The sequence below is a fragment of the Thunnus thynnus genome, chromosome 3, assembly GCF_963924715.1.
Source record: "Thunnus thynnus chromosome 3, fThuThy2.1, whole genome shotgun sequence".
Classification (NCBI taxonomy): domain Eukaryota; kingdom Metazoa; phylum Chordata; class Actinopteri; order Scombriformes; family Scombridae; genus Thunnus; species Thunnus thynnus.
Genome location: NC_089519.1, coordinates 23,082,953 through 23,101,768, shown reverse-complemented (window position 1 = coordinate 23,101,768; position 18,816 = coordinate 23,082,953). Strand labels below are relative to the sequence as shown.

At 40.0% G+C, this 18,816-nt stretch overlaps 1 protein-coding gene across 2 annotated transcripts; it reads left to right on the top strand.

The window, feature by feature from the left end:
* The first annotated feature begins 674 nt into the window (after nt 1–674).
* Nucleotides 675–17,043, top strand: dkk2 (dickkopf WNT signaling pathway inhibitor 2). Of its 2 annotated transcripts, none has more exons than XM_067584830.1 (4): nt 675–1,319; nt 10,848–11,001; nt 11,684–11,815; nt 14,985–17,043. In XM_067584830.1, the coding sequence occupies exons 1-4, from the start codon at nt 1,116–1,118 to the stop codon at nt 15,233–15,235; spliced, it is 741 nt and encodes a 246-aa protein (XP_067440931.1). In that variant the 5' UTR covers nt 675–1,115; the 3' UTR covers nt 15,236–17,043. The 2 variants fall into 2 exon arrangements, with proteins under 2 accessions (XP_067440931.1, XP_067440932.1); XM_067584831.1 differs by having other exon boundaries at nt 681–1,319; nt 10,851–11,001.
* The last annotated feature ends 1,773 nt before the right edge of the window (nt 17,044–18,816 follow it).

Here is an 18,816-nt window from a genome sequence, read left to right as displayed (position 1 = left end):
ACCTGTCTGAAACAGAAAGAGTTCATTGTGCTTCTACATGCATTATCTTACCAACATGAATATAACTTATCCTGATAGAGAATCAAACAAAGGAGCCTCTATAATACTTATATCACTAACTTTATCACCATTGGCATTCCTTGCATCATGAGGGATGCCTTTCCCACAGAGGGAAAACAATGGTTATCAGATAGTTTAAGTTATTCCGGAATGCCGGTTAAATGGACCCTGAACCGCTTCCTGCTTATTTACATTTCACATTCATACCAGAGATGATCGGGACACCAATGACATACATCATAAAGTAGTAGTTAAAAGTTTAAAGCACTTATTGTTTTGAGATGGGATGAATGCGAATATTTTAGATTTTACATTATTACGCAGACAGGTGACTATTTACTAGTGACACCTATTAATTCTATTGAAAACTTTCCACTTTAGGCTACTTACAAACCGTCTTTAGAGCAGCCTAACCCTGGCTTTTTTTCCCATTTCCTATGCGCCCGACCGCCTCGCAGTAAAAAGGGTCAAGCGCCCAGTTAAAATACACAGTGTATAATTTTATAGCTTTTTCCCAACGGGGCTCCTGGTGCCGGTGTCCAGACGACAATGCGCAAGCAGCAGTGCCGCACACAGATCAGTTTCATTCTTTGTCAGTTGTGAATAGGGGCGGGGGAAGCAAACTCATTAGAATCCTATAAAAAGAAAGTATCCGAGATCATAAAACACCCGGCAGCAGGACTAAGTGCTCACTCACAGCCAGAGACAGAGTGGAAATCTCTTGTCAAGTTTCTGTCTGACCCTCAGAGCATCAGCATTTTAAGAGATTCACGTCTTCGTTATTTCCCTCCCACACTGGGCTCTCTGTGCTTTCAGATAACTGTGTCGATGGCAGTCATTCTTCTGAATATCTGATTTTCAGGACCAAAAACTTGGCCTCATCAGTACTTTCTGTATCGCAGTCGGGCAAGCGTAACGCATGGACACTGCCAGGGCGCACACTTCCCATTGAGATACTTCATTTTTGCGGCACAAACCTTCGCGCAAAGTTTAGGTTATTCAATTGATTTGGCCTTTTTTCCCCTCTTTTGCGGCATTTCAGTATTTTTTTAAGGATGCTTGTCTCTACATGGAATAGATACTGTGCTGTGATGTTTCTCGTCGCTACACTGAGGACGGGGACATCCCAGGTATCAGAGGCGCGCCCAAAGGCGAACTCCATCAAGCCTGCTCTGCTGGAAGAGACACCCACACCCGCCACAAACCGCTCCGCTACTGTCCACACCGGGATCACCAAGAAGTATAACGTCCTTGCGCAGGTAATCTAAATTATTTAATTGTCTTGAGAATTTAGAAATTCATATGCCAATCTCATGTTTACGCACAGCCGGATATTGGGTGAAGGAATAATCTATTATTTGTGGTAATCATAATTTAACTATTCCAAAAATCTTATTAATTTATTCTAATAGACATGAAAAAGGAAGATTATTATTATTTTTAACAATTAATGTAATTATGAGTATGGATAAAGACAAGCGTGCGTAATTCTGTAGTATGTCTCCAAAAATGTACCTATGGACTGTCTTGAGGTGAACAAGTAAAATAGCCTTATGCCATAAGAAAAAGCTCTCTCACGTGTGAATCGTTATTGGAAATTGCAGGGATTGGACCCCTCATAAACCTTAATTGCCTTTCAGACCTGACGCCACTGTCGGTCGCAGCGCACTTCCACAGTAAATCATTAATGGCAGCAGAAATGTGAGAAAAAGTTAACACTTGGGGTAATTTTCTGTCTGGGTCTTAGTGTCATTAAAGTGGTCCAGACGCTTGCTGGGATTATGAGATTCTTACTGTGGGGCCTCTGAGGGATACGCTTACCAACCACTTAATACCCACTCAAAGAGTTATCAATTCCTGCTGTTTCAACAAAGTGCCATATTACTGTAATTTGACAGCAAAGGTGGGATAAAAAATGTTACAGATTTGGCAAGTTTCACTCTGGCAAACATGAAAAGGTTGTGAACATTATGAGTGGTTTTTATCAAGTGAGAAATTAGGGCTGTTGTTGGCCAGAAAAGTAGAACTCTTTAATTTCTGAGAAGCGGATGTTTTAGCTCTGGGGATGGTTTGGAAAATTGATATGTGAAGAAGTCCTGAAGAAAGAAACATGACATATCAGACGTCAAAAAACTGACAAAAGGCACTGCCCTTCATCTCCTAGAAATGGTGTAAATATCACAGCTGACTGTATGTTTTAATTAATAGTCTGATTATGTTAAACTCTGACTCGCTGTTAACGCCTTACAGTATCTTTTTGAGCAGCAGATGGCACTGCCACATCTCCATCATGTCCCCCCACAGCAGGCAGAGTCTCCTCATCAGCTCACTAAAACAGCTGATTACTCCTGTCTTTATTTTTTAAGCTTTTGCGGGACAGTCTCACCCTCTAGATTTAACACTAACCTATGTTTACATTTGCCCTGTTCAGCTGTCTGTAATATCACTTGCTGTAGTGATAATGCTGGATATCTGTGAAGTGTGTAGTGCTGAGAGCAGCGCTCTGACATCCAGCTCAGGCAGAAGAAAATTATGGAAAAGCCACTTTCTCTCCTCTGCGGAGTGCGGAGATCCAACCTCAAGCAACCCTGCCAGACCTCAATTTGAATGCCTGCTTACATCGTTGCCATTGCAATAATCTGGAGCGGTTTGGAAGAGTGGACTGAGGGGAAACAATATGTGTGTGCAGAGACCACCATACTATTATAAAAGTAAAATGTCATGGTGTATGGTGTAGTGTGTTCAAATGAAGATGGCTAATAGCATTTATAGAAAGAGGGGGGTATATATATGTGTGTGTGTGTGTGTGTGTTCTTGCTGCCAGGAGGTTTTCCAGAGTTGTAAAGTAACAGCCGCAGTGCAGCCTTGGCCAGATATGCGGCTAGACGCTAGCAAGCAAACTTCACTTCTGCATCTCATCAAACAGTGGCCATTTATGAGCAAAATATATCAAAGATAACAAGTCTGCCTTTTTTGTGAGGCTGTAATGGCAAAGTGTGGCATGGATTTAGTTTAGGAGTGATCACAGGCACACTGATCAGCATTTACTACTATACCTTAGATTATTTCACTATAGTGGATGTCTTAAAACAGCTTACATTAGACAAAACAACACATTACTGAGTCATTTTCTTTCTAAAGTGATTCATAGTAGGCCCCTGAAAATATTTTAATCTTTTTCTGCATTTGTGAAATGAGTTACTGCTGATTAAGACGTGGTTGTAATTTTGGAAAATGGGTCTGCATCAACTCAGATTTCTCCTCTGGCATGTGCTTAATAGGAATCCTCTGTGCCGATATCCTACAAGTAGATTTATGGTTGAGTTTTCATGCTGTTGAGTGTGTTACATTTAGTGAGGAATAGTTGGCAGATTATCACACCTCTGGAGAATTTGCAGTGGGTTCAGGATGTGAGTGATTGTGATCTTGCCAGTGATGTGAGTGAGAATATCAGTAATTCCCCACCATGGCCATTTAAAGAAAAAAATTTAGTCCGCAGTCAAGAATAGAGAACATTCTTACATGGTGTGAGGCAGCTCTGTTTGGAGGTCCTGAAAAAGTTTAAGAAAAATGCAGAAAATTGCAAGAAATCACGCAATAATTTGACTTCATTGGCTCACTTTCAAATGTAGCAAATTATCGAGGAAGGGAGTCCAGCCACCCCGCAGAGACAAGCCACTGCAGCAGGAAACAAGAGTGTAATTTGGTGTTTTATCCATCAGATTAGAAACGCTGGTCAGAGTCTTCGGCTATAGGAAGCATTTGACAGCCTAATGTGCTTTTATTTCCTGTAGCTGCTGACAAGGTTTGGAGATAAGAGTTATATTAATCACACGCGAACCAGGGTCAGGTTTTAGCTATCCTTTGCTGGGGCAAAGTGTTTTTCCCGTTGTCTCACTCTTTTCACATCAGCCTGACTGGAGTAAAACCGACAAAACCAAAACGCAGGCCTCTAAGACCTTGACAGTCGGCGCTCGTGGGTGGCACTGGTGGCTCCTTGGAAGGGAACCAACAGAAATGGATAGCACGGGCAGGCAGTGCTCACCACTGTAACCTCTGAACCCACAAGGGAACCGACAGCGTGGCGGCATTCATGCAAGTACGTGTCTGTAAAACATCAGCAGTCGGTCAGTCAGCCTTAACTAGTTGCTTTATTTAATTCAGCGCAGAGATTACTTTAACAAGCGATCTCCGAGGGCTCTGCCTATAAAAGCAGAGCCACGTTCTTTCTCTCTCTCAGCACTGCCTACCCCCGCTCTAACCTAAAATGACTGTTAAGTGATCTTAATGAGCTGAGAAAGAGAGAGAAAAGGCAGAGAGAGGTGTGACTGCTTGTTAGCGCTCAGCTCAACTCGTGCTTCGGTCTCCTGTCGCCTTTCCAGTCTGTGGCTCCCTTGGGTGCAGTGAGGGCCCCGAACTGGAGCCATTAGGGGCCTCATGTGGTGACCTCCTTTACTGTAATTGGACCTGTTAATGAGAGAGGAGACCCATACACCTCTCATTCCACAGGATTACACCTTTTAGAGTAACACACCTCCTAGATTACCATCAAGAGCTTTTCCCTATTCCTTTGATAGTCTTTGAAGAGAGCAACCATGTACGGTGACTGTGTGCCTTCCTTCACGTTCGATGAATAAGATCAACTCAGAATGTATACTTAACTTAAGGAACGTCTAGTTTTTGGAGACTCTGGGATCTAGCGCTCAAAGGGACATGCCCATAAACACATGTGTTTTGAGTGATGAAAGACACCAAGCTGTGTTTGAAGACATGGTTTGTATGAGTGACTTGTGCACAGGCATCCCTATGTTATCTGATATCAGCTGTCTGTGCTTTCAGGGCATATGAAGTTTGTTTATTCAGTGACATCGTTTATTTGACTCTGTAAGGCCCCCACCACTCATTAAAACCATTCACAGTTTCAGGTTACGGGCTTGATCTCTGAAGGTCAAGTGCCATCACGACATGGGGCTCAAATAGTGTGTGAAGACATCTTTTACTCAAGATTTATTGTGGTTATTTGTGCTTTTTTCAGGTAAAAACAGTGGTTGTACAATTATCATGCTCCATATAATTATTAATGCAATGTTTTCCCATGTACAAACAGTAAGGGACTGTATGAATATTATTAGGGTGGGAGAAGGGGTCAGGAAATCTTTTGGCTGAAGGCAGGGGAGTCAGACTATTTAGGGAGAGCAGGGGATCGTCTTTTATATTTTCTCACCCTAGTTACATAAATAAAGTTGTAAAAAAGACAGCTTTGACTTGTGCCATGGTTCATAAAGGGACACTTTTTTGCCATATGCAGAGGACAGCAGGTCTTTCTCTTTCTCAGGGTTTCTATCAGATATTTTAACATGTTGTGGGGAGGAAGGGAAGCATTAAAAAAAAACAATAATGATTTTTTACAAAGCCTTACAAAAAATTATATTTAGCCCACTACATCATCCCAATAATTTTCTGCTGTCCCTAAGTTTTAAACCCTCTGACTCTCAACTAACTAACCATGCAATTTTAAGATACATTTTTTGTGTATTGCACTGCAGTTCCATCAAAATATATCAGCACTTTGGAATGACTCGGTAAATAAGGGATCCAAAAACCAGGAGGAGGGTTGAAAGCCCTGTATATCCTGCAGTAAATCCCTTGTAGATTGTTGCTCCCGCACATTTAAGGTTTCTCTTCAAAGCCATAGTGCTTTACCAGCACGAGAGCAGCACGAGACAAGGCCGGGGGCTTCCCTTATGGCTCACTGTCTGTCTCTGCCTTTATCGTCGCACCAGCATACCAAGAGAGGCTGCAGAGTACACAGCTCTCAACCCACTTCCTGCGCAGGATCCAAGGCTGCGCTTTTATGTGCGAAGGCTGTGTAGGGAAAAATAAGGGAGCAACAGAGAAAAGATGTGAGATGAATGAGATGCATCCAAATGAAGCCACGTCCCTCAGAAGTTGCGAATGAGGCGTTTTAAAACATGACAAGATAAGGCGAGATTATCAGACGTGATTTGGGGGACGGCCTCGTATCATTGGGTTTCAAAGGGCTGTCTTGCGGTTTGAGCTGTGATGGAAGAGGTGAGCCCCGTTCTTCTTCTTTCACCCTGCTATTCCCCCCCTACATGTGCAATGCACTGTAATCGATCCAAGCCTGCTGGCCAGAAAGACAGATAGAAATCAGGATAGAAATCAGAGCAGGTAGTATGAAGTAGTACTACACGTGGCTGGGCCCATTTGTCTTCATATTTAGATAACAGCACATTTTTCATGTCAGGGTAAAAAACTCCCACTGCACTCTCTTGAACTTCTTTTCAGACCATATTTCAAGCATATTTCCCTCCTCAGCTGTGATTACACCGAGAGTCCATGGAAATGTGCACTTTATTCTGAATGAGCAGTTGACACAAAAACAGAAAAGCCCAGCTGAGCATAAAAGTTCATTCATGACCTTGAAAATAGTTCGTCTTAACTTACATCTTAACTGTTTTTGAATTAAGAAATAGTTTGGCATGCTTGGGAAATATTTCTCGCTGAGACAGAGATCATAAGATTTATACCACTCTTGTCTGTGCGTTAAGTACAGAGCTGAATCCAGGATGCAATTAGCTTAGCTTAGCATAAAAAAATGAAAGCATGGGGAAACAGCTAGCCTGGCTCTCTCCTAAATTAAAAAATCCACCTACCACTTACAAGTCCTGTTTAACCGCTACAGAAACAGAAATGTAAAATTCTTGGCGAACATCAGCCGGGTGCCGTGACTTCCTGGAGTCATGTCACAGTGAGGTTGCGAGGCAACCAGCAGACACATCACAGAAGGGCTGAGCAGACGAATAAACAAAAAAGTAGTTATGTTACAGAACACCCTCTGACACCACACATTTTTCACCATATAATTTCTGCTTATTCACGAATTAGACAAACAAGATACAACATGTTATAGTGAGCTTTAGAGGTGCTGGTAGAAGAATGCTTGAACTTTATGTCTTTATGCTAAGCTAGGCTAATTGCCTCCTAGCCATAGCTCTGTACTCAACACGCAAACTAGAAAAGTGTTGATCTTCTCATCTTACTCTCGGCAAGAAAACAAATAAGCCTTTTTCCAAAAATGTCAAACTATTTCCTGTAAAAAAAATTTTTTTGCTTGTGAAAGAACAGCTCAGATCTAAAGAAGTGCTGCAATTCCATGGAAGATTTCATTTCATATTCCACTTTGATGAGAAGAAGAGAGATTAAAATCAGGCATCCATAATGCAAGTTGATTGCGTCTTTATTATACTCTACCTGAACTGTCTTTTAAACCCCTCACCCCCATTTTTTAGGCTTTAAAAAAAATGTCTCCAAAATCTAAGCTTTGGAAACCCTGATGACATCGCCAGGGAGGTTATTTACTCAGATTTGACAAAGCTCCTCCAGAGCCTGCAGATATATTATAAAACTGTTTTCACATGACTTCATGTGTTAAATCAGTTGACTGGGCCTTTAAAATAAGGCTCTGATTATTCTCAGAACACATCTTAACATAGTAGTTCGTAATTAAGATTTCTTTCAAATCCATCAAGCATAGGGCTTTGTTACTTTCATCAACACATTAAGCATCTGCATTATGGGAATTTGTCATAATGATGGATGAGCATTCAGTTTAATATTCCTGCTCATTTTTCTATGGCTGTCTCATTGCCTCCATGTGTTTCCAGCCTGAGAAAGTCAGTATGGCAAACTTCCAATGAGTCTAATCTTGTTCACTTTCCTATGCACATGCACATCAAGTAACAACTTCTAATGTGCTGAAATATTGATATTGTTGAGAGATGATTTAAACATGTGGTGTACATTCATGTTTGGAATGATGCCTGTTCTTTTGGGTATGGCAGTCTCTCTCAGCTGACCTTGTACCCCAAATGGAGTTTGCTTTTTATTGTGGCTATAATGATTTTACTCTGATTTAAACCTTTTTCATGTTCATTCACGTTTATTGTTCCATGTTTGTCAGTGGTAAGCCACACTAAATCAGATCTGTCAGTGCAGTGCCAGCTAAATGTGGTTGTGGTGCCGGTGGTGGTGTGCCAGCCAAACATGTTGTTCTAATGTCAGTCTACACTGGACATAATTTACACAGTCAGATTTCATATCCTGCTCATTTTACTGATCTGCATATTTGAATAGGTGTTGTGTTGTGCAAATGTCTGACAACTCAGTCCATCCGATGCAATAAAAAATATCCTAAAATCAAACTGAATGGCTTAAAATAAGATAAAGATGTTCAGCAATTGGAGAAACACAGTTGCCTGACCTTTTTTGTGTCTCACCCAACGGATGTGGACCTGAGCCAGAGTATTGATGCTGCCCTGCAGCTGTTCAAAATGTCCTGTTCTCTTCAGTGCAAAATGAGTTCAGTGCAAATTCGTGACATTATTTCAGTTGTATGGCGAGTTCATTTGATTTGTGATACAATTTATGTCAAACTCCTTTGCTCCTGCTCCAAGTCTAACGGTGACAGGACTTTGCATGTGCAAGGAATTATATCAAGACAGCAGTTCCAGTAAAACCTCTTATTGGTGTACACACTTGTTATGGAAAAAGTGAGCTTGGCCTTAATTGTACTTCTAGCTGCTGTGGACAATGGATGTTTGTTAGGTGGTGGTTTTTCAAGCTTGGTCATTTCAGTCCACTCACAGAAAAGACTTGAGGAATCCTTTTTTTTTTTTTTACATCTTGGGCTTTACAAGAGAAATATGGCTTTACCTTTTCTGTGTAAAAACAAGAAATACTAAAACAAACCATGCAAACTGTGCTAAATCGACTCTAGAGGAGTATGATTAGCTGCAGTAATTACCCCTCAATTATGTCTGTAGACTCATTAAGCCTCTGAACACTAAGAGAAATGGTTGTGTCTAGATGGTAACCCTAGATTGGCGAAAACTCACGAGATTTAAAATAGCAAGACAAGAATATTTTGAAGCAGCTCGCGAGAGTTTCGCAATCTAGGATTAACATCTAGACACGACTGAGAGAAATTGAGAGAAACTGAGGCAGTTCTTCCCGGTTTAGAAACTGTAATAGCTTCATTGTTTGGGACCTGAAAAAAAGACAATACCAGTGAGTGAAATGTTAATCCCTACAACATGTTGTCCACTACTGGAAATGCAAAATTGGCCTCATAGGGACCACAGTTTATGATCTGAAAGAGTCAGTTCACCCAAAACAAACAACCAACATATTTTCCCACTTACCCCAAGTAGTATCAAGCCATGCGACTAGTTTTGGGTTAATTTGATGATGTTGTAAATCTCTGCTGCTTTGGCCACAATTGCACTACGATGAAGGTGCATGGCATTTGTTTTTTGTTGTGCAAAACCAATAGTTACATTTAAAAAAACAGCAATGTCTCTTACCAGAAACAATCAATTTTGGAGCATCTGAAGTTTTCATTGAGAACAATTCTTGAGTATCCTGAATTGCCAGCAGGGAAACTTCTGACTAAAAACAAAATGACTCTTAACAATCAAAGCTTCAATTGCTTGGCTTTCTTCAGTATTACAGGGGTCCAGCATTTCTCTCTTAAAACAGCGCTATTTATTTATAGTTCTTCTGTGTCACTGATGCACAGGCCTGCACACAAATACAGCTAAAAAGCTTATCATCAGATTGAATAACTCCTTGATATTCTCTTAAAGCAACACATACAATTTCTAACATGAGGTCATGTTTTCGGTCTAATTGCACAGCGGTTTTCTGAATGTTGAGTCCCTCCAAAGACCTGTAACCTGAACATAACACGAGTTTTATTTGACATGTTAACTGCTTGCTCCGATTTTAATTTTGTGGCCTGAGGCGCATGATGCAACCGTGGTGCATGAAGTGGAATTAGAAGTAGTGCAATATTGTGTTACTGTAGGTCTGAGTTTTGTAGGGGTTCCTTTCCTTCACCAGCAGTGCCCTCTGCAACACAGCACTCTGATAATTTGGTAGAAATGTGGTGGACGCAGCTGATGTCCTTGCGTAGGAGGTGCAGAATCACTACCATCAAATATATGTCCTATTAAATTAATATGGGAAGAGATGACACATTTACCATCCCAAAAGGATCTGTTGCCCAATAAAAAGAGACAATTTAATGATATTAGACATTGGACAGAGTTTGACAGTGAACTGCAGGACTGTGTGTGACTTTGTTAGGGGGGCATCCACCAGCTAGTCTGAGACATCTTTCCAGAAAGTGGCTCCCCTGCTGTGTGCTAGTCTGTACTACAACAGAATGACCCTGCAGACGTGAATAAGGGAATCAATTATGCTTACACCAAAACCACATGTGTGTGAATGTTTCATATTGTTTTATCCCCCAGAGGCAGAGAAATCACAGTCAAATTGGCATCAGTTAAGGTATTATCCAAGGAAAGGATAGTTAACTTTTGAATAAGGGATGTTTATTCTGGAAATCAAAGAGCTATGAAACAAAGCATGACTGCACCTTGTGACAGTCACAGACAAATGATATCCTGTTGATATGGGGTGTCAGATCAGAAAATGCTTCTAATGTACATGTTGCTCTGGAGTGCATGGACCAACAACGTATTTTGTCATTTCATTTGGAGGACTTGTATTGTGAGCAGGTGGGCAATGCAAATGCAACCACGTGCAACCAAGTCCAGCCACGCACAATGTGTTCCTCTTATATTTTTTGCAGCTGTGCTAATTCAATTTTTCACTTTAGCAGCATCTCTCTAAAAGTAAATGTCTGCTTATGGAGTATAGAATTTTTTATAAACTCTAAGTAAATGCATCTTTTTCCTCAGCAGATGTATCCCTGTAGCAACGATAAGGAGTGCAGTGTGGGAAGTTACTGCCATAGCCCCCAACAGTCTCCCTCTCGCTGCCTCACCTGCCGCAGGAGGAAGAAGCGTTGCCATCGAGATGCCATGTGCTGTCCCGGGAACCGCTGTAGTAACTGTACGTACCTGACACAAACACAGTTTTAGTGCATGTCGGTTTCTGTTATTTGTAACTGCAGGGAACGACTGAGAAATTAGATTTTTTGTCTTATGCAAATATTCTGGAAAAAGTGACTTGTTTCAGGTCACTGAACAAACAGTACCACAGTATCTAGCCCAGAGACTTAGTGAGGGAGCCAATATATTTAAATAATGTTGAACACATGCTTTCAGACAGAATCCTGAACTATAGTTGAACTGTATTAAATTGATGCCCAGAGGTTAGGAATCAGTGGTCATATTTTGGTATGATGTTTTAGCAATAAACTGTGTGAATGGCATGAGTGTGTGTATGTGTGGCAGAGGGCCAGAGGTTACTTCTTTTTAATTGACATGGCTGACACACAGTGAGTGGAAGTTAACAATTGCAGTTAGTTCCCCTGAGAACTTCCAGTCAGTAATCACTAACACAAGCTAAGATAAGATATTGATCTGGGCCCTGTTCCCCAAAAGCATCTTGAGGCTAAGATGACCCTAAAAGATAGACTTATAGTTAAGACGCTTTTGGGAAACAAGGTTCTGGTCTTTAAACAAGCATAGTTGGTTGAAAATTTGTTGGGTTTTTTTGTTTGTTTTGTTTTTTAGTATCGGTTTCTGTGATGTTTCACCTTTATACTTTTCTCTCCTTTATCAATCTGCAGATATTTGTGTCCCTATCTCTGAGAGTGTGCTTTCACCTCACATCTCAGCTTTAGATGAGCATAACAAACTTTCCACCAAAGACCACAGCTGGAGGAAGAGTGGGAAAGCACATGCTAAGCATCCTCTTAAAGGTAAGATTTGACTACATATGTCTGATGTTATGTTTAAAACATGTCCATTGTCATGTCCAAACACTATCACTGTTGTCCAGGGGCGGATTTTGTGATTTAGGGGCCCCAGGCAAACTTAGTCATGAAGCCTCCTTCGGTCCTTATTCTCACCCTTTCTCTAATTGAGAATGTTGGAACTGGTGGTCGAAGATGAAGTACTTCAAACATCAATTAATACCACACTAAACATAGTATGTAAACAGTAAAAGTCCTGCATTCAAAATGTAAGTGAAGAAGTATTATTAGCACAATGTACCTAAATTTACTTAAAGCTATAGTGTGGGACTTTTACATATAAAGAAACGTCCGTTACTTTCGAGCCCTTGCCAAATGAGTTCACACAATAATGCTGATTAAGCCTACCACCGCCAGGTAAATCTCTCTGTTTCTCACAGTATACAGAGTTTTAAAATCTGGTGTCGGGTGTGACATTCCCACGCTGGCTGGATGAATGCATGATGCTCTATGGGCAGAGCATTTGCACTAGAGACTGCAGACTGCAGGTTTCACATCCGTTCAAAGTAGAGCTCAGAGCTACAAGTAAGAAACTGTCAGATAAATGTAGTAGAATGAAAAGTACAGTGTTTCCCTCTGAAATAGAAGGGACTCAATCCCTCCCAGTATAAGTGGAGTGGAAGTATGCAGTTGTATAAAATAGATATATTAAAGTAAAGTACATGTACCTCATAACTGAAAGCATAATACTTGAGTAAATGTACTTGGTTACTTTTCACTATATGGTATTAAAGAGGCTGATGATTTCATTAACTCCAGTCATTTACCAGGTTTTTCCTCTGCTTCTCTGACCTGAACTGCTCACTGAGCCAGCCAGTGAAAAAAAACTAAATTCATTTACTCAAGTGAGGTAGACTACTTGTACTTAAGGCTACTTGAAGAAAGACAGAGAGACAGATTTTTATTGTCATTCTGACAGGTACAGAACAATACAAGTGCACTGGAATTCTTGTGCATAACTCACTGAGGCAGTTTTTAAAAACAGGCAAAGACATATTTGACCATCAATAAAGATGATTCTGATAAAATTATGTTAAAATAAACATTCAAATTAACTTTCAAATGCTTCTTATAAGGCAATATGTCTGTAATAATAACACAAGTAACATGTAACATAACACAAGTGAAACTTTAAAATGCAGGACTTTGACTTGTAATAGAGTATTTCTATACTACAGTATTTTGCAGTATTTTTTCTTTAAGGATCTGAATACTTCTTCCATCACTTGGACCAGCAGGTTGCTGCACATCTCTCTCCTACTATCCTGAAAGCATTTTTCATTAGTCTACTAGTTGACTTTCCCTCTTCCTTGAATGCAGTTTTTTTCTTACATTATCATCATTCTCTTTGCCTGTTTTCATGAGGGTTTAGAGGAGAAGACTGTTGGTGCTCTCATTATCTAACAAATGAGTCGATGTGACAGGAAAACGTTAGTAATTGTGGTCCTGCTCATTGTTTCAGGGGGAGCAGCTGAAAAGCAGATTACATTCTGGAGTTTTACAATGATTGCTTCACTTTTCTTTGTTTTTTTTTTTTTTGAAATATGCTCTGTGACAATTCTGTTTAATGCTGTGTTGAATTAAACGTCACCTCGAGGAGTTTCTGCGTCCTTAGCAATTAGTTGAGAGGTGCGCAGGGGTTGCAGCTGCTCCTCAGTGATTGTCCATTAATCTCTAGTGCGCAGGAGGGTCTTACATTGACGATAATTTTTTTGTTTTGTAAGTATTTTCGGGGTCTAATGAATAGTAACATAATTTTATATGCTTCATAAACATCGTAATAAATCTATAGCTGTTTTGGGCCTCTATTACTTGGGCAGTTGCCTACCTTACCTAATGGTAAAGTCCGCCTCTGCTGTTGTCTTTTCTCTCATCTTCTTTGCTGCCATCCTCACTGAACCTGGCCTGAATGGCTGAATCTTTTTGTTGTTCACTGTCTGCGTGTCCTGCAGATTTCATGGGCGACGCCAGTCCACAAACTATGTTGATAATTACCCCTCTGCTCATATGTCAGATTCTGCGAGCCCAAAGCACAGCATGGGGAGTCTAGAAGAAACCACAATGACCCTGCTGTTTCTGCACCTACATAAAGCCATGCAAACACTTTCCCTGACAGCGCACATTGTGTGATACACAAGTAAAAACCACAGAATGCAGGTTTGGCACAATTATAGCTAATAACTCTCTGACCCCCCTGCTTACCGTTCATGTCACCTGATTTAAGTTAATGTAAGGGCCTATCCATAAAGCAATATATTTAATGAGACACTTAAATTGCTAAACTCTAAATGCACCCTCAAGACAGCAGGCTGCAATGCTAAAATCAATGTGAAAATAGCAGCACTACTTAAAGTTGTGATAAATAAGGCCATTTACTTTTATTTGTGCTTGACTCAATCTCTCTCCTTCAACATTATTACATTATAACGGCCTTACGCAAGTTGCTTCATGAGTAAAATCCGCAAGGAGATTCAGTGGCGTTAAAGCAATGAACAAGCAGTCAGTCTTAGCAGTCTATCGTGCTGAGGGTCAGAGCTTCATATTGAAATTACTAATCAGCAAAGTGTGTTTTGTCAGGGATACAGAATGACTAGTCTGAGTGATGAAGCAGCCTTTGGCAAGAGGTGATACACATTTAAAAGTGTTTCACAGAAAGTCTGCATGACCAAATTGTACTAATTATACTAATACATTCATAAGAGTAATGTTAACATCCTGCCAAGAATAGCAGACTAACACCAGATGGGACGATATGGTTAATATACAGAATAAGCAAATTGTTTGTTTGATTTATGCGGAAAGCTTCATATGTTTCTTTTGTCTCTGACATGGCCACACATAATGCAGTCTGAATTGAAACGTGAAGAAAGGGCTGCATAAACGTATCCGTATGGAAAACATAACAGCATAATGAACAATGATTATACATTTCCTTTGCTTTCTTTAACTAAAGCACCATACAGCGAACTCCAAGATGCTGGATGGTTTATAATTTCATGCAGCTCTTTTATGTCTCCGATGAAGCATTTGTTTCTGTTTTTCTGAGTAGAGATACGCCAACTTGATAAACTGTTTGGAGATATATTGCTCACTGTCTCTCTTCTTCCTCTGACAGGCCATGAGGGCGACCCTTGCTTGCGTTCATCTGACTGCTCGGAGGGCTACTGCTGCGCCCGCCATTTCTGGACCAAAATCTGCAAGCCGGTGCTGAGGCAGGGAGAGGTGTGCACCAAGCAGAGGAAGAAAGGCTCTCACGGTTTGGAAATCTTCCAGCGCTGTGACTGTGCCAAGGGCCTCTCCTGCAAGGTGTGGAAAGACGCCACCTCCTCGTCCAAATCCAGGCTCCACATGTGCCAGAAGATCTGAAGCGGAGGCAGCTGCTGTCGGCGTAGAGGCCTCTCTCTCTCCATCTGCCAGGGAAAGTTTTTTAAAGGATGGGTTGTGGCTGTACTGAAAAGGAGCAAAAGACAGAGACTAACAAGAGACAGAACAGACTGTGTGGGTTGCTATTCAGCAAGCAGAAAGCGAATGGGAATGCTTTAATGTGTTTGCTGTGAGTCGTCCATCCCTGCACCCACATACAAACACGCACTCTCAGACACACACACACACACACACACACACACAGACACACACACACACACATACACACACAGACACACACACACACACACACACATACACCTTTTTATGACATTCAGGGAGCCACAAAGTTAGCCAGCAGATGCTGTGATGTAGGTGTGGACTTTTTCCAGATGGAGGCAACAGACGTAAAAGACAGGTACAGACAAGCCATATTATTACTGCACAGTACATTCCTCACCAAACTCTAAAGTCCAATTGCTCTAAAGACATGAATATCCTTTGTTTTATTACCGGATCTGAATTTTGCAATGTTCTGTCGTCTGTTACGTAAAATCTCAGCATCTCACTCTTCATGTTGTTTTTGTTCAGTTCTATTCAACTATTGCTATGCAAAACATTCACAACCAGTAACAATGTCCAGACCCACTAAATACTGGTCATATTATATGAGGAACTAATCGCATACACTGTTCACTACAGACTTGTGTAACGGTATTCTGGGACTTCAATGCGACGCATAATACTCTTAAACCAAAGAATGAAAGAACATTTACATTAGGATGATGAGTTTCATCTGGGACATTAGCTCCTCGCTCGATTTTTAGCCACAAGAAGAGAGATAAAGTATTGCGTCCGTTGTGGAAACCTTGTTTGATCTGTCAGATACAGCTGCATTCTATTGTGATACAACTGTGTGGGTAAGACTGTTTGCACTGAGGTAGTGCTCTACTGCAGACTTAGCGGTTCCGATACCAGACAGAGAATGGCTCTGCTTTTTCAATCACAGGATTCAAGGGTATGATGGAAGTGCAATTTTTTCCATTTACAAAGCCAGTAGGAATGGAGACGTGAGAAGATTGATTAGAATTACAAAAAGTCTCCATAAACCGGGTGTTCTCAAGAAGAATTTCAGTTTGAGTCAACATTTTGTTGATGGCGCAAGGTCCTGTTTATTTTTCTGTTTTTCAAATATGACTGCACACTTTCCTCTCATGAAATACTGTGCAGTTATGTTGTACTGGATGTGAAGCAGTGCACCACTCCTTTTAAACAACCAGTTGTTAACTAAATAGTCAATATAATATCACATTTGTCTCCTTTTGCTTTAATATTTTTTTAGAGCATCAAGTACACATATTTTGTAACCATCTAAAATATCAATAAGCTCTTATATTGTAAATAGATTGGAAACAATGAAAATGTATTTAAGAATCAATGTATATCATGTACATATAATAAAAATATGAATCCTAAACATTACAGCAAAAATGATCTAGGTGAGAAGAGTAAAGGGATGAGATAGGATGAGCACAGCTGGATAGATTCAGAAATAAAGTAGTGGAAATGATATAAGCTGTGCGTATAGAAAGGGGGGGGAGAAGCATAGATAGCTTTGACTGATATTACAGACTGGATGCATCAAAAGGATAACATAAAGACAAGCACGTTAACTTCCAAAATAGTTTGTGTAAATGGTGTGTAAATGGTGTCAAGATTTATATCCCACTAAATATTGTTTGTGTGAATACTTCTCACTGATTTGTTTTGTGTATTTACAATGATGAATGAATAAAAGAATGTATTTTGTATCATTGGTTACAAAAGACTGATTATTGCTTGTGGTGTCGCTTCATAAGTTAAATTCTATTATTTATTCACAAGACAGTGTATGGCTGAGGTAAGATAAAAAAGGTTAGTTCAATAGGACAGTGTGACCTGTTTCAGACTTGCAGTTTTTCTCAATAATATAAAGTTTGGGGAGAAAAAACACCCTCAGTTATTAATATATAATAAACAAATATGCTTATTATTTGTTTAGAATTTGACCCTTTTACAACAGCTTCATCAGAACTGTGGGTTCAGTTTGATCAGATTTGATTGACTCTGTGGCTCGCCAACATGAGCAAAAAACCTCACAGCCATCATCATATTTTGATTCAAATATTGCTAAAAATAAATATTTATATATATTAGATATTCCTAATTTGTACATGGGAACGCACAGTATCACTTTTTACAACTGAGCCCTGCCCACTTCCAAGCAGTAGGAAGAGCACAGACAGAAAGGTCACATTTAAAATAAACCCCCCCCCCAAAAAACAACTGTTCTAACTGTGGCAGAAACATTAGCATTCATGTAGGACCTCACTGCAAAAACTGAGAAACACAGGCCTTTAAAAAAATTAATGATAAGGAATGTTTACCATAAATAACACAAAAATTGGTTTTGATTAAAACCATATCCATAAACAGTTACAAGGAGCCTGTGGTTAACTGAGCTCTAAAAATAAAGTATTTGTGAGATTATTCAATTCCATATTAACTGATCATATAGTTGAAATAATCACAATTTAAGATGCACAGATGCAATAAACCCTGAAACAGTTCAAGGGTCACTAAAACCACCAACCATCCGTGTCTGCATTTGACATTTTTTCATGAGTACAAATAAGTCTTCATAAGAGCAATTACAGGCTGATGCATTGCAGATGTGATCTAAAGAGAAAATGCTTTGATATGATCCTCTTCTAGTGAAAATGTGCAGGATATGTTCGGTTAGGTAAAGGCCACTTTGATTTTATTTAGTTCATCTTATCAGTTAAATCTGATTATATAGAAAAATTTTAATGCAATCACTGTCTGCACCACTTCAGAGAATGTGCTGAAAGGTCTTCAAGAGGCAACTTTGTAAAGAAAGCCCACAACTTCACTGAGTCCTGTTTTGTCTGTTCCCAAGAGAGTGACGTATTTTTTCCATCATCTCTAACAGGAGACTTAAAATTTGCTAAAAACATCAAATGCAGCGTCATTGTTGGGCCGATATTGTTCTCTTCAGTATGCCTCATTATGGTCAAAATAAGTTTTTATTCATCGCCCATGGGGACTTTCAAATTTCAGCTAAACTTTTCAAGCCTTTGCTGCAAATGACAACAATGTTACAAAATATTTAAGCTGTTGAAAACTGTCTTAGCAGTAGTGCCATGGCGCTACTTTGAGGCTTTTTTTAAAAAATTTGTTGCAAAGGCAGTTTGAACCAGATGTTAAGTTTATGTGGCCCTTGAAACTGAATTGAAACTTGAAACTACAATATTATTTGTGATTTATGAGCATTGTGCAATAAATTTCACAGGACCTACTGTCGCTATGCATTTATGTAACAATGTAGCCAGCATTCCAAGATGAGCTGTACTTATTGCAGTAAAAAAGTAAAAAAAATCTTTAGCTTAAAGGTATACTATGCAGGATTTGTCGGTTGGTGTTTGTAAACAACACAGCATTCAAAGTTGGCCCCTCCTCCCTGGCTTGACTAGAGCAAGCTGAGAGCAGAGTGAGAGACAGAGAGAGAGAGAGAGAGAGAGCAG

What these genes read in the sequence shown, in the direction of transcription:
- dkk2 (XM_067584830.1), top strand. Translation starts at nt 1,116, where the DNA reads ATGCTTGTCTCTACATGGAATAGATACTGTGCTGTGATGTTTCTCGTC. An exon ending in AGTATAACGTCCTTGCGCAG is followed by an intron (nt 1,320 to 10,847) that starts GTAATCTAAATT and finishes CTTTTTCCTCAG; the next exon opens with CAGATGTATCCCTGTAGCAA. An exon ending in TGCTAAGCATCCTCTTAAAG is followed by an intron (nt 11,816 to 14,984) that starts GTAAGATTTGAC and finishes TTCCTCTGACAG; the next exon opens with GCCATGAGGGCGACCCTTGC.